General features: G+C 47.6%; 4 protein-coding genes across 4 annotated transcripts; all 4 read right to left on the bottom strand.

The window, feature by feature from the left end:
• Positions 1 to 1,325: 1,325 nt before the first annotated feature.
• GGS22DRAFT_30118 (longevity assurance proteins LAG1/LAC1) lies at positions 1,326 to 3,436 on the bottom strand. The gene is made up of 2 exons (XM_047966751.1): positions 2,036 to 3,436; positions 1,326 to 1,970 (listed from the first exon to the last, which is right to left on the bottom strand). Exons 1-2 carry the CDS (start codon positions 2,987 to 2,989, stop codon positions 1,467 to 1,469), a joined length of 1,458 nt encoding a protein of 485 aa, XP_047817240.1. The 5' UTR covers positions 2,990 to 3,436; the 3' UTR covers positions 1,326 to 1,466.
• A 588-nt stretch (positions 3,437 to 4,024) lies between these two features.
• On the bottom strand, positions 4,025 to 7,463 carry GGS22DRAFT_166897 (pH-response regulator protein palH/rim-21). The gene has a single exon (XM_047961918.1). The coding sequence runs from the start codon at positions 6,821 to 6,823 to the stop codon at positions 4,559 to 4,561; it is 2,265 nt and encodes a 754-aa protein (XP_047817241.1). The 5' UTR covers positions 6,824 to 7,463; the 3' UTR covers positions 4,025 to 4,558.
• A 3,496-nt stretch (positions 7,464 to 10,959) lies between these two features.
• Positions 10,960 to 12,167, bottom strand: GGS22DRAFT_166900 (uncharacterized protein). The gene has a single exon (XM_047961919.1). It carries the CDS (start codon positions 12,019 to 12,021, stop codon positions 11,152 to 11,154), a length of 870 nt encoding a protein of 289 aa, XP_047817242.1. The 5' UTR covers positions 12,022 to 12,167; the 3' UTR covers positions 10,960 to 11,151.
• Positions 12,168 to 14,137: 1,970 nt separating this feature from the next.
• GGS22DRAFT_166902 (ATP synthase delta chain) lies at positions 14,138 to 15,142 on the bottom strand (the record flags this gene model as incomplete). Its single annotated transcript, XM_047961920.1, has 5 exons — positions 14,964 to 15,142; positions 14,882 to 14,911; positions 14,599 to 14,752; positions 14,356 to 14,534; positions 14,138 to 14,293 (listed from the first exon to the last, which is right to left on the bottom strand). Coding segments are annotated over exons 1-5 (502 nt in total), but the record flags the coding sequence as incomplete, so codon positions are not given.

Consider the following 15,142-nt stretch of genomic DNA (forward strand, 5'->3'; position numbering starts at 1 on the left):
AGACAGATGGATGGATAAACGTCGTTTCTTCTGCTTTGGGAGGGCTTGGGGTCCGCGCATACATACATACGCTGCGCGAACTTATATATATCCGCTTGCCCGTTTCTAATACGCTATACTATGCTATGCTATGCTGTGTATGTAGGTACATACCCTATCTCGGCTTTCTCTTTTTCGACGACGCTTCTATGCACTACATTCCCCGGTTCTTAGGAATTCGGTGTTGGTGTTGGTGATGGTTAGGTATGGAGATGGATAGATAAACGGGTTCGCCCGCTCTCTAAGTCGACCTCGGCGACGCCGACGATAAACAGGAAACGGCAGACATATCCCACGCCCGACGATGCGTAGGAGCCTTAGCATCATGTGCATGTGTGCGTGCGTGCGTGTATGTAAGACTATGTATGCGTGCATGAATACAGCTAGTTAGTGACCTAGTAGTTAATAGTTCGCTGGGGCAAACTAACGACGGTCTGATCGCGAATCATCGGACCCGGAGCCCGCTCCGTCTGCCCTCTAAGGAGATACCGACGGATGCCCGGGGCGACGAAGCTCACGAGCTCCTTCGCTCTGGTAGCTATGCCGGATAGAGCAGGAGTTTGTTTCAACATATCTATATCGCGCACGCGCTATGCGCCAACGCTCCTCCGAGCACCTCATGCCTACACCGCGATATGGACGCGGCACTTTCCAGCATGAATACATACCAACCAACCTGTGATAACTATGTCCGCGCGCGCAGCGGAAGGATCGGGAATAATTAGATGGGGTCAAAGATTTCGGTAGGCGGACATTCGCAAACGTCCGTTCCCGCCTGTCATTAAGAATTATGTAAAAGGGTTTGGTGAGGTCCAACTATCGTACGTATAGGAAGCGGGAAGAACAAGAAGATCGTCGAGAGCTTTCTCATCCATCCCATCATCATGCCTATGCTCATCGTCTGGTCAAAAAATCCCGGACACATAACATCCATCCCCTTTCTCCTCCTCCCCCCTTCCTTTCCTTCGTTAGCGTTCCGAATATCTAAACATCCATTCCCCCGCAACACTCGAAACATGTCGTGGGCGATAGACGGAGATCGGACATATCAGATCGGACTCGTTAAACCTCATTCTCGCGCTCATCACCCCCCGAGCCTCATACCCAACGCGACCAAGCAATTTCCACCTGCGCCGTTTCCATGACCTATGAGCGAATGGCTTGGGATGCTAAATCCATTTCCCGAACGCCTGTACCTATGATGATGATTTGACGAAGTGGCTAGGAGGAACGCTGCTTGTACTTGTCCTCCCAGTGAGTTACACATCAGAATTCGCAGATGCAAGCAAAGTTGTCTTGTCTACGTCCGCCACATATGCTCGACTCCGGTTGTCGCATTATACATGATAGCCCCTCGCGCAATCAAAAAAGTTAAAAATTTACAAGCGAATGTCATGAAGCGTGGAAGGCGGGAAGTCAGCAAATCTCTATCGAGCCGACTTTTTCTTCGATTGCGCCGACGCCGCCCCGTTTGGACGAGCCTTCAGAACGCCGTTCGTAGCTCCATTCGTGTTAGCGTCGCCGTTGAGTAGAGGCGTTGCTTCGGTAGTCTTGTTTTCAATCATGTTCGGCTTCTCGGTCTTCTTATTCTCCAGCTCCTCAATCTCGGACTCCTCGGCCTCAGATCGGTCATCGTCTGCCTGATTATAGACAACGAATCGATAACCAATTCTCAAGATGAAGAAGAACCAGAACATGTTGAGAGCTTGCAGCGACGACAGAAGCGTGAGAGTGATCCAGAAGGCCAGCTCGCACTTGTATTGCCCGGTTTCCCAGTTTAGCTCATAGGGACCAATAGTCTTGAACTCGGTGAAGAGTGAGTAGAGGATACGAAGGTTCAGGTAGTGACGTAGATAGGCCCATGAACACATGAAGATGAAAAAGTAGGGTCCCACAAGAGGATGATCGATGTAGTTAAGACTCTTTGACGTCTATGAGAGTATTCATTAGCATGATAAGTCACATTTCGGGATATTATACTACAGGTCCAACTTACGGCAAGGAAGAAGTCGCTGATATCGTGGGTGATGTAAACTGCGATACCCAGGTACGTGAAGTGGAAACGATAGCTGAGTGCGATAAGTGATAAGCTGACGATATGATGTCCGACAAGCTCCTTGTAATCCTTTCGGGGCTTCTCCATGCCGAGTAGAAGAACAATGGCCTGCTGAGCCCAGTAGGCGGCCTGGAACAAGTAGTAGAACTTGAAGCCGGCCTCGTGCGTCTTGTGGGGGAAGCCTTCGTACATGCCACGGGTATTGAAGTACCAAACCGGAGTCTTGCTCATCACATACATACCGGCCGGACCTAGGAAACCGAAATAGATAGCGGTGTACATTTGCTCCATGAAACGGGCTTGCTTGCCACGAGATTTCAAGCCAGCATATTTAGCAAGAGGTCGGAGAAGCTCCTGCATAATGAACTCACGCGTGAACGAGAGGACAACTGTATAGAAAACTACAAAAGCGATATCCCATAATCCCTTGCCATACTGAATGGGTGTGTCGGGATCGGCACCAGCCTCACGGGGAAGCGGGTAGGAGAGGAAGATGAAGTGGTGAATGGGATTCGATTCGGTCGGGTTGATGGCCAGAAGCGACAAAAAGATAGCCAGAATCACAAGAGGTAAGACCCAAGTGTGCTTAATGGCGAAATGTTTGCAGCGACGCAGGAAAGACCGCGCTTTTCGACGTTTTGATCCCTTTTTAGAAACATCTTTGTTATCTGACGGCGACTTTTGTAATTGACTGTTTGATGAAGCCGAGCTCGAGGTTGAATTGCGCTGCAGGTGGTCGAGACTTGTTTGGAGACTGGGTGCGCCAGTATCTCCCACCCGGATGTCGGCGCCTAGTCCACTCGACTTCCTACGTCGACGTGCACCTCCGTCGGTTGCGGAGTGCAATTGATCGGCCGAAGTGTTGAGGATAGGGAAAGGCTCGGACGAAGACATTGTCGTCGATTCGAACCTATCGCGAGGTACCTGAGTTGGAAAGTCGGGAAAGCCGGGAGCGGAATCAGGATGTTGGACGCAATATACTAGGTAGATAGGATTGAATCTGAGGTCAGATGACGACGGGAGGATAGACTAGCCCAGTAATTCTATTTCGACGAACCCGCCTACCTAGAAAGATCCCAGGATGCTTAAGGAGTGAAAGCAGTCTAGGACCAGAGGTTGATAGGCGCAGGAAGAAATGGATTGAGGTTGAGAGAAGGAGGAAGAGGAGTAAAAGTTGCGGTGGTGAAAGTGGTGGTACTAGAGGTGTGTAATGTTCAAGGTTAGACAAGATTTGATTTGATTGATATGTAAGTACCAGGTAGATTAGCATTGATAGACTATTAACTAACCCCGTTAAGTAGATAGCGCTATTAACTACGAGATGAGCAATAAAACTTTTTTTATCCTTTTTACGCACATAAACACACATAAACACACATGAATGGACCCTTCCTTTCTATGCCTGAGCCTCAGGGAAGCATATGACAGTCGCTAACTTTAATGAGTGCTAGGATCCAACTAGCATTTCCTTATTCCTGATTGGCTAATTCTACCGCCAAGACACACTACCGCTCCTTACTTTAGCCCCCTTTCTGCCGGCTTTGAGCTTGACGGTAAGGTAAGATAAATTTCTTTAACAAAACTTTGCATTATTGAACGTTATGAAATATGAAATGACTATAGCATCCGATTATAAGTTCTCGTTAACTGCATACCTAGGCTCAACTTTAAACAACTTGTCCTTAGGGTGGAGTGTCCCTCGGGAACAATTTCTCTTGATAATGCGCAAGTCCCGTGCCGATCACTGGGTCTAATTCTTACTACGCGCTTCTACACCACCTCATATTAAATAGGGGCACATATCCAACTCATTTACCGAATTACCCGAGCAATATTACAGTATATCTCAAGCAAACTCATCACCAACTATCAAATACCGAGGCACAATTACTTCATATTATCGAAACCACCACCTCATAAATAGCTATCTGAAGAGATAAAGCTTCGAATTTATTTCTATAGTAACCTCCTATTTGAATATGTAGGAGGTGCTACATACCTGCTGAGGTATTTGGTAATATCCCGTCTCTTACACATAACATGACCTAGCCTCGTGACTAGTCTAATATTTCGAAAGCAGCCGCAACCCATACCGAGCTGGCTTTGGGGAGTGAAGGTTTCCTGTTCAGGACCTTCATCCCGCCGAATTTCAATGCGCCGTCAATGCTCCTATCACTGTGTCCCCGTGATAATGCTTAATGTGTGTATGTATATATACAATGACCATTGCCTCCCGCAGGGCATACCGCACGATAGCTGATTTCGATGCGCATACATCGTAAATCCGCTATCTAAATCACCCAATGTTGGAAGGGCAGGGATATCCGTTATTCCTCTTTTTTGAAAACCATGCGCCGTGAATGTCATCGTAAAAGAAACCCGCTAGTACCCCCAGAATGCAACCCAAAGCGCCACGCTTCATTAGACCATAGAAAGATTAAAATAGGTAAATGCCAGATATTTCTACGCCGGTGGTGAGGTAGGACTACGCTCATTTCGGACAGTATCATCTACCGGTCGCCTTTCACTAGCCATTCTTTCTCGCTGGTCTCCACTCCTATGGGTCGAGGTTGTCAACGAGTTGCCATCACGTGTGATAGGCGGCCTGCGAGAGGATAGGTCACTTCTCTCTGCTGGACTTGGAGTCTGCCTCGATGTAGACGACGTCATACTATTGTCTCTGATTCCATGGTGTGGTGGTGGCATTGACCCGGTTGCAATACTTGGGGTTCTCATCGGGCGACTCGAATGCAAAGAAGTCGATGGGGCCGAGTGCTCATGAGACTCGATTTGTAGTTCCTCTTCTTCGAGTAGCTGTGCTAAAGCAGCACCTCGGCGTGGAGGAGCAGGTATAACGGTAACCGGTAGGCTGTCAGTGTCGGGGGTTGGTCGTATCCTCTCTAGGATTCTCTCTGCTTGCGTTGCAGTAAAAATTTCCATCCGTCCCCGCAAGTCCCATCTTCCAACACTATCGTAGTCTCGCCGTTGCGTGGGTGATTTAGGTATCGTGTGGGGGAGAACTTCTGCAGGAGGTTCCCTTGCAGCACGACTAAATGGGTTCAATTGGTGCCAGAGACCCGTGTTTGTCTCCTTCTTTTCTGGTTCAGGCGCTGGTGGGGGGTGTTGTGGTGGAGGGGTGCTTCCGGTTTGTCCATTACTATCTGACGCCGGACCCGATGCTGAGGAAGTAGCACTATTACTCCTAGATAAAGGACGTCCATGTCGATCGTCTGTAGTTCTGGTAGTTGTCTCCGTGAGAGGTTGATATCGAACCGCGTAGACGGTGCTATCAGCACTTGCAGTATCCGTCCTACTTACCGGAGTAACTGCTGGGGGTGGCCGGGAAGGCCACAGCGGGGGCTGTAAAAATCGGGTTGCTGACCTGGCCGTAGATAGGCCTTGCTGTCTCCTGTCGGGACTGCTTTCCGATCTCGATCTAACACGACTAGCAATAGACGACATAGCTGGCCACATATTGCTTCGACCGCCAAATGACGAGCTGTTACCACTATCACCCTCGTCAAACTCCTCTTCATCACTCTTTTTCTTATTCTTCCGTCGTCGAGGCCACGACAGATCCGAAGGAAATACCTCCATCATTTCGTCGCCATCGAAAACTTCCCTCCCAAGCACTCCATCCTTCTTCTCCTCACGCTCCAGCGCTTCGATTCGTTCCACCCATTCCCAAACTACAACACTAGCTGCTGCTGCGCCTACCCATCTGACATAATCACCCCATCCGGTGAATTCGGGCTCTGCGATGTCGAGAACGAAAAAGACGACGGGAACAAGGATCGATATAATAGAAAGTGTGGCCATTAAACAAATATTCTTCATCAAGGGGTGGTAAAAGGCATATCGCTTCTTCATAAGAGAATAATAAAGTACCCATGCAGCATATAGCAACCCTAGAGATAGCTGGAAGAGGTAGCTAAGTGCGGGCACAGCATCTGTAAAACTGCGCGGTCTCGTGTTGCCCTGCTTCGTATAGTGGAAGCTATTCAGGGCACCGAAAATGACGTCTAACGTAATGAGTGAGAAGGCCGTCCATTTTATGATAACCTTCTCACGCTGACGGGGAAATAATCGTATGAGCGTCTGGGCTTGTGCCAACCAAAGGAAGGTGTCAGATATCAGTTGAATGACCTTTAACTGGGTCCCCCCTAAAACGTCCTCCTGAAGCTGCTGCGCATTTTGAATTCCCCACGCGTATTGTTCCTCAGCCACGCGAAAAGTATCCGCTGTAGCGATAGTTAGGGAAATGGCGACTGTTAACGCGGCGACTTTTTGTAGCCACGGGCGACCGCCGATGCTGATGCCATTCGAAGGTCCATTCGTAAAACCACGTCGACCTAAAACAACTACACCGCCATCGAGAAAGGATCGTGGCGCGATAAAAAGCATGATAAGTAGCAAATAAGCCAGAACAGTCGTCGCAGCTAAAGCGTAGCATTGGGGGAATATCGAGGCATAAAATGGATCGCGAAGGTCGGAGAACTGAGGGTTAGAAGCCGAAGTTGTTTGGTCCAAATCAAAACCTCCATTCGCGATAATGGCAGGTTGAGCCAAGGCGGTAGCGGTGCAGAGGGGCGAATAGACAGCGTCGGCCGTCAAGGTCGTCGGGTCTGCTCCTGGAATTGATAATACGCCATTCGATGTGATGGTATAAGGCGTGCAAGATGTCGCGGTAGTCGCCACCCTAGGCGGCAAGATACGCGGAAAGTCCATCTCGGATAGACAGACCAAGCAGCCAGCCGCTTAGGCGACGTAAAGGCACTTGTGATGCTATCGCGAGGCACTCGCCATGGAATGGGAATAGCCTACGAAGGGCTTCGAAACGCGACGAGGCGGATGTTACGTGGTCAATTCGATGGATTCGGTCGAATCTTACTGACAATCGAGTGCGGATACGGGGTTGATGGTGCTGCGGTAAATAGTCGTCTTCGACCGAGAAGTCCGGTGGTTTCGGTTTCGCGCAACAAAAAATCGACGACTCAATCGGTCACTTTCCTCTTCTAACAACAATCCTTCAATTCCTTATTTTTATTTTATTTTTTCTTAAGAGTAAGAAAATAGTATTAAAGATCTAGATAGTGTAACTGGCGGGGTGATAGTCGTGTGTCTTGAGAAATCGAGTTTCGGTCTGGGCGCCCAGAAGTCTTGGTGGAAAAGAAACGGGAGATGGGAGAACTCAAAAAACCAACGGTGGGAAAAGAGCGAGTCAATCAGTCGGAGTCAGAGAATTGGAACCTGTCGGGTTGCTGCTTAAACTCGCATCGCAAATAATCCCTGTCGAGTGGGGAAATGGCATTTAAGATGGTGGCTACCGTTGGGCTAGTTAGACTACCGGGGGCAACTGGGGTCGGTCGGATTGGATGGCAGATAGCAATTAATTAGTGGGCTTTGCCTCCCTTAAAAGTGTACCGTCTCAGAAGGTGTTTAGGAGTTCGGCCAGAGCAATTACCTAACATAGGAGGTCTACCGCACCTACTTGCATAACAACGTACTACACACGGGTACGCACCTACCTGACCTACCACCCAGACCAACCAAATCAACTAAATCAACTAAGATACCCCATAATATATCCTCTAGCCTATCACCCTATCACCCATTTTACTGTGCAACATACTAGTTCAGGGCTAGTTCGGTGCTAACGTATCGAACGTATCGAACAAATCCGCGACTTTGGTACATTGCAAGATTTCCATTTTAAGGTCATATCATCCCACATACAGAAACAGAAACAATTTCACAACAACAAACGCGAAAGGTGATAGCGGAAACCAAACAAACCACCGAACCTCTTAAGTTTGACCTGCATGACATAAGCCTAGACCATTCGAGGTTTTCGACCTTTCTCGATCTTTCTCGACCCCATCTCGCCAAAGGTACACTCTTTTTTACATAACGAGGTAGTAATACTCGTATGAGCATCGCCATCGTAGTAATCGCAACGTGAAAGACAGGTCAATCAAGATAATCAAGGCAATCAGGGCAATCAGTGTAACGGTTCCGGCAGTTCCCGGAAAGATTTCGACCCCAATTTAAGGAGCATGACGTCCTCCGAAGCAATTGCCGTGAACGACGTTCCGCAAGCAACAACAAGTCAATATCCAAAGTGTTTGCCTGTGCATAGGCAGATCGCTCGTACGGAATCTAATTATACTATTTCTGTTTAACTGGCCTACATCACCCGTGGGTCCCGGCCACCTACACGCGACGAGAGAAAGCCACACATCAAGTAGTTTTCATTATTGATTACCCACCCGAAACGGTAATAAGGAGGGTCCGCTCTGTAAGATGTTCAGCCGAGATCGTTGTGTATGGTCACACTGCGTGACAGACCGACTCACAACGGTTTCTTACTGATTGATGTAATTCGTTTACTATTTGACAAATTCGACAATGAAGGGTAGCAAGACTAAAGGGATAAATTTTCAATTTCGCCAGAAATTATATTCAGTTCCGAACCTATCCGAATTTCTTCTATAATATACAATCCCCGAGGAAAATGAGGGTGCCTACCTCCTGCGTAGTATTTATGAGAAAAGGCATAGCCATTCGGTGTTATATTAGCGCACCAATTATATGTAGACAAGTGAGTGGATATGTCAAAATTTCATATGAAGTTTCATATGACGATACATATCGGGACCCTCTCTTCACTAACAGGATTACAGGATTCAAAGTATAGCTCAGTAACGTTAATATTCATCAACAGTTTATAAAGAGGCTGCATATCCGATCATATCCCAAGCCCGACTAGACTATTAGATACCCCGCGATCTTCGTCAAGTGCCCGTCGCCAAGGAACCCGAGAATATCTTGCTTCCCCCAGACCGCGAACTTATGATGGGCAGATTTCTTGGCACTTGGCAAAGCTTATTGCTCGTGGGCAACGGCCACGTCGGCTTGGCATTATCAAAGAAGATCTCCCGCCCAAGCATTTCCAGAACCATCTCATCTTCTCACATAATTGGCAGATGAACCTAACTTTTGGCTCCATACCCGACGCTTTTCTTTACCCACTTGGCGAAAATGCTTATTTCAAACGTCTCGGACGGCGACGAACAAGCCTGGCTGACGATCATACCGACTTCAGGCATCAGAGCCCATACGAGTTCAAAAGTTGAGAAGACTCGGACCGTCTTAGCCATTCGAGCCCGCCACACGATAATTAGTTGAGTGGCTTTCGAACATCAACCGATCGCCTGAAGATAATGATTTAAGTTAGATCTCGATCTGGGAATCCGGGTATATCGGCCTAGCTTGAACCCAACCCACCTAGGGACCCAAGACATGGGAATCTAGACCATCGTGATGTTTCTCATCACTAGCGCAGCAATCACGATAATAAAACCGGTTAATAGACGCTGTAAGACATGACCTACAATCAATGTCCTGTCTATTGCGGCATTATGTCTTGTTGAGAATAGCCACCAGGGATAGGTCCAAGACTCGCAATCGAAGAGACATCATCATCCCGGCACTCAACATGTTTGCTGTATCAGGTCTATTATGCCAGACCATGAGGTCCTTTCTAGATATTCAACTATATTCGGCGAATAGGTATTAAACTAACTTGTCTAGGATTTCGATATCTGACCTTAAGCTACATACTATAGTTACGATACGACCTTTGCGTCGAGCCCCTACTCCAGGATCGCCATGTCTAGATCAGATCCCAATATAAATATAAATAGTATATTAATTTAAGCTTTACAATGTTCTCGAACCCGCGCAATATAAACTGTCTTTTGCTTAGATCAGTCATGTGGAAAGGAAAACATCATAACAAGTTGAATTACGAACCTACCTGGCCCTGAGCTTTGGCATTTTATGATTTTACTTACTAGGTTCTCATGTCCTACCTATTCTACACAACATGACACCCGTCAACCAAAGCCGTCTCTCATTTTCGGCACCCCAATCCGAGGTTCTACGAAGCCATAACGACGAATTTTTAAAAAGCGCCACCCGAGCCACGAGGTTTCCACATCTTGGCTCCCTGTCCTGTATAACCCCGGATCGAGATTGCCGAAGCCTCGATACGACCTCAACAAGAAGCCTGTTCGGACGTGTGCATGTACCCAGCTACCCCCGGTCCGTATCCGACGCACGGTGCGTACGTATGTATGTAAGGATGGATGTCTTGCGAACCCTTCCACGGCATTTAAGGCTTTATGTATGTAGGTAAGAAAGTTGGTATAGCATACATATGTCAAGCCTAGGTGGCGCGGATGGGCCTTGTCTAGCCCATTCCAAGGCCCCGGACTTTGAGATAATGGGAACTCTGTTTATATGTAGGTACGGGCGTACGCTGTAGAAACGCTTGATGTCTATAGGAGGTTTCTTCTAGGATAAGACGAACTAGCAGTTCTTGTATCGGTTGAGCTTTGGTAAAATCGGTAGAGATGCGGGCGATATTCATACTCGCTAGCTTGTTTTAATAGATCTTGGTAAAAGTAGGTATTATTATTTCCTACATATATCCCTCTCCGATCTCCCGAGCTGCAGTCAAAGCTAAGGTTATAGCCTCACGGGATTACGTCAAGCGTAAACAGCTAGATAAGCCGTCTTACCCGAGTTCGTTAGTGGCGGTGGCTTTCTTCGCACGGCAGTTCATAGCAAGACCTGCCGTTCTCTAGTAGGTAGAATATTCACATAACTGGAAGAGAATAAACAATGAGGCTGGTTGGTGAATAGTGTATACGATAAGGCAATGTTCGAAACACGAGATCTTGCAAACTGGAATTTGACTGTGTTCCCTGACTTCTTCTATAACAAGTGAAATTTGTAGTCAAAGTAGGAGGATATAGTCCTCTAGTAAGTATGCACCTCTTATTCTTGTTGTTTAAATTGCACGGGTGTTGGATACTAGTATAATAATAATGATATGTAAAACCTATCGAAAAGTTTCCTCTATACTACCACAGGTTCATCTAAGTTCATCAAGCGGCTTGATACCCTCGTCCTCTAATTTTTGTGCCCCCTCATCGTGAACGAGTGTCAATGATCCTCCGACTCCCACATATACCATAGCTGGTATCATCTTATCCAGGATCTTGTGTCAAGTCCGTCTTGATAACCAGATCCTCTCTTCCCCTCATGTGCAGGATAATTGTTACTCCCAGTATACCCAAATCCTCATCATCATTTGTAGAACTCTCATCACCAAACCCCGTATAATCAATATCCGTGCCTCTTAGTGATGCTCGAGTGGATAGCTCGGCCTTCAGTGACCGGATCTCTGTCGCCAATGCTAGATAGCGTTCTTTCCAATTACAATCGTGGTTCGGAGGCGCAATAGGACTCGGACGGTGTATCTCGACGTCAGATGTTTCGTTGGAAATCGAGGCGGAGTCCTCCACTAGTCCTAGAGTTGAAGTATGGCCCCAAGATGTAGTGGCCTCATCTGCGTCAAGTACGATTTGTCGAGGTTGTGGCGGAGAATGGCATGCACGGATCGTAGAGCTCAACGAAGATCGTTCATCTTCGAATATCGTATGAGTATCGACTCGAATATCAGGGTATTTCGTTCTAGGCCTAACGGTCTCAGCTCGGGAATGTTCATATACCAAGTGGTGGGTATGACTAGACTTTTCGGGGGTTTGGTGTGAATGGAGAGTAGTTGAGGGAGCGGACGAGGAGCCTAGAAATCTATCTCGTGGATACCTAACGTCTTCAACCTGAAGATGTGTTGGGGAATGTCCACGCCTATGTCCATGCTCCTGGTGAGAGGATGTGTTCTGATGCACCCTTGGCGAATTTCCGTGGAGTGGAGTTGATGGCGTTCCTATCATATGAGGAGATAGTTCGTGGCTTGCTCGAGAATGTACATGCGTAGACGAATGATCTAGCCAAGACTCCGGTTTCTGATGTTGTGTAACATGTATTGCTGTCGGCGGAGATGGGGCAGCCATCCGTAAAAGATCGAGACTGGACCTAGTCAATTTGTTGAAGGAGTCCCTTACGGAATGAAACCTATAGGTTGGGCTTTTCGGATGCTCGAATTTTGTTTCACTCGAGCTCAATACATGATAATTTAGCAAATGCCCATGACCCTTTGGATTGACAGGGTGTAGTCTAGACCTAGCATCGCCGGCCTCCTTTCTTGGCATTTTCAGCCATGACGGCGGACTCAACACACGACCTTTAGGTATTGGTGTTTTGTCCGGCCAATGTTCTGCGCCGCATCTTGATATGACTGGATTGGAGCTTTCATTTGCAATCCTGTGCTCGTCTACCGGAGATTCATTTGTTATGGCGCAGCTATGATGGGAGTGGTGAAACCCCGAGTATTGATGCAAATGTACTATGTCTATGGGCCTCGATGTTTCTTTGCTAGACCGTGAACCCTTTAGGCGAACGACGGAGTCTTTATCTGATGATCGATAATCCTTCGGTGAAGCTCTAGATCTTTCTGCCTCGTCACTTCGGTATAAGGCACATGTGATACTATGCCGGTACGGATAATGCCCCTCGTGCGTTGCTCTGCATATAGGATTGTCACATTCAATCTGAGCATCGGAAAATCCACGGGCTGGATTATCCGTATGTCGGTGAGAACACGTTCGATGATAAGATTCCTGGGTAGCTGGTAGCTCCACAGTATGAGATTCAGCTGTCAATTCTCTCCTCTCCTTATCTGCAACGATGAAAGGATTTTGTCTCACAGATTGGCTAGGTAAGTCTCCTAAGGAATTAACATGTTCCGTATGAGGACTTCGGGCTGCTGCCGTCGAAGCATGGGTTTTCGACTTCTCATGGCCTGTAGTGCCTGGTTCTAATCGACGGTAGACACCATTTCGATGGCGTGATCGTGCCTCATCTGATCTAAGAGTATGACTCGGAGGGTGTACGAAGTCTGCGTGTGCTCCCTTAGTGCCTTTGGGTACTTCACAAACGCATTTTGCGCATAGCCGATGATTACAAGATGAGCAGTGAGTCTGAGACCAAATTCGCGTAGAACAGACGTGGCAGATTCTACAGAATCTCCGGTGGTCGGCAGTCCTATCGCCTAAAAGAGACAGGTCTTCATCGTCAGAAAACCAACCGGTTGGACGCCTGATGCCATGCTGCTCAAATAATTGGCGAGCAAAACTTTGCTGTTTAGCTTCTGTATCTAGAGATGAGGTTTGCGAAACCTTTGATGCACATGGTGAGCTTGGCGCTACTGAGATAGACTTCGTTATCCTTAGAGGATTCACTAGTAGCGGAGAGTGAACAGAATTTTCACTGAGGCCGACGCCCTCGAGCGTGGGGAATGTATACAGACTAGTAACAGAGCTTGGAATATCGTGCTCTGGCTTACTAAGGGATCCCTGGATGTAGTTTTGTCCAACGTGACTCGACTTGGCAGGTCTCGGAGTGTGGCTAGTTAAACCAGAAGAAGTGACAGTAAAGCCATGTTTCTGATCATGTGTGCACCGGTCACCTTGTAGACCAATGAACGAGGACCCATGAGGGGCGAGCCATGGCCCAGCAGCGCCGAAATATGAACCCGAGTGTTGGCCCTAACCAACCAATACATATTTTCGTTCTCGGGCTATAAACTCGGGGTCTTCCGGCATTGCATGATGGGAATGGGTAAGGTTATAAAGCCGACGTATCCGAGACGAAACGGTCCCTTTCGGTATGATCCTTTGAGCCAATGGAACGTGATCATGGTCGGTGAGAGTATTCGTACAGGTTGGGGGATCGACCAGTGAGTAAGTCGACATATTTATCATCGGACCCGTCGGCAACGCAAGGTGCTGGCCGGTAATAGGCTGCCGCAGTTATATAATAATCGATATTCGATGAGACTGTGGTGAAGAATATGGAGGGAAGATCAATACTTCAGATAGCCTATTGGTATATATTTTAAGTAGACACTAGATGAGGTTAGATGGAGTAGAAGCGGGAATTGGCTTTACACCCTAGTAATATAAACAGGGAAGCTGAGAGCCAGGACTCGGGAGTAAGGCAAGCACTGATATAAAGATATCCCACGGATGAATACCGGAAAGCGCTAGCAAGTAGCAAGTGGTAAGTAGCAAGTAATAGGTAGCAAGATCCTAAGCATGTTCAATTCGTGCTATCAGGCGGTTTCGCAGTAAGGACTAGGGTTGTGATGTACAAGTTGCCATTGAAGTTCCCTCCCTTCCTCTAAGGCATCATCTATTTTAGGACTAATTGCAAGCTCTCTAGAACCTGTAAAAATGTTAGCGGTCATATCCAAGTAATGTAGCCAAGTTAATAGACAACTATCATACCTCTAACTCAATCTTAGCCTCTGCAATGTCTTGCTCACTGCCGCCGCCGTTCGCAACCTTTTGCGCCTCAGCGATCTGGGCTCGGACAGCATCCGCGCTGAAGTCCTCCAGGGGGTAACCCTCAACCGCATTGATGCTCAAGACTGAGTTCGGCTGAACAACAGCAAAGCCACCGGAAACTGAAGATAACCATTGTTTAGCCATGCATTCCAATATTATATTTATATCGTCCCTGTTACGTACGGAAGAACTGCTTGCTGCTGCCGGTCTCCTCAATGACCTCGACCAGACCTGGCTTCAATTGTTCGATCGCTGGAACGTGCTGGGCGAGAACACCCATCTCTCCTGATTCGGCCGGAATGTTGACTTGGACGACGTCTTGGGATTTGTATATAGACTATTGCGGGAATTAGCTAGCCGCATATTTCGGATTGCGTCGCAGCATGCGCTAATTAGGGAATTGCGCTCCCGACGAGGGTATTATCATTATGGTAGATCAACTCGAGATCAATATCGATATGCATACCTGGTGGGGGAGAGACAAGCTCAGCTTGATCTAAAATAGAGGTTAGTGACGGCACCGGCACAAGAATAATATCGAGACAAACCTTGTCCGATGCGGCTTCAGCATAGGTCCTTCGCTGAAGGGGCTGAATGGGGAGACGCATAGCTGTGGGACGAGCCCTAAGGGCTGCGCGAGCGACGCGAAGAGTGTTCATGATGACTGGTTGCTGTCAATTGGAGAATTCACGACAAAGCAAGCTCACGATGAACGTTGACATTAAAC

This window comes from Annulohypoxylon maeteangense, assembly GCF_022496945.1.
Source record: "Annulohypoxylon maeteangense strain CBS 123835 unplaced genomic scaffold GGS22scaffold_12, whole genome shotgun sequence".
Taxonomy (NCBI): Eukaryota; Fungi; Ascomycota; class Sordariomycetes; order Xylariales; family Hypoxylaceae; genus Annulohypoxylon; species Annulohypoxylon maeteangense.

What these genes read in the sequence shown, in the direction of transcription:
- GGS22DRAFT_30118 (XM_047966751.1), bottom strand. Translation starts at nt 2,989, where the DNA reads ATGTCTTCGTCCGAGCCTTTCCCTATCCTCAACACTTCGGCCGATCAA. An exon ending in TCAGCGACTTCTTCCTTGCC is followed by an intron (nt 1,971 to 2,035) that starts GTAAGTTGGACC and finishes ATACTCTCATAG; the next exon opens with ACGTCAAAGAGTCTTAACTA.
- GGS22DRAFT_166897 (XM_047961918.1), bottom strand. Translation starts at nt 6,823, where the DNA reads ATGGACTTTCCGCGTATCTTGCCGCCTAGGGTGGCGACTACCGCGACA.
- GGS22DRAFT_166900 (XM_047961919.1), bottom strand. Translation starts at nt 12,021, where the DNA reads ATGGCTGCCCCATCTCCGCCGACAGCAATACATGTTACACAACATCAG.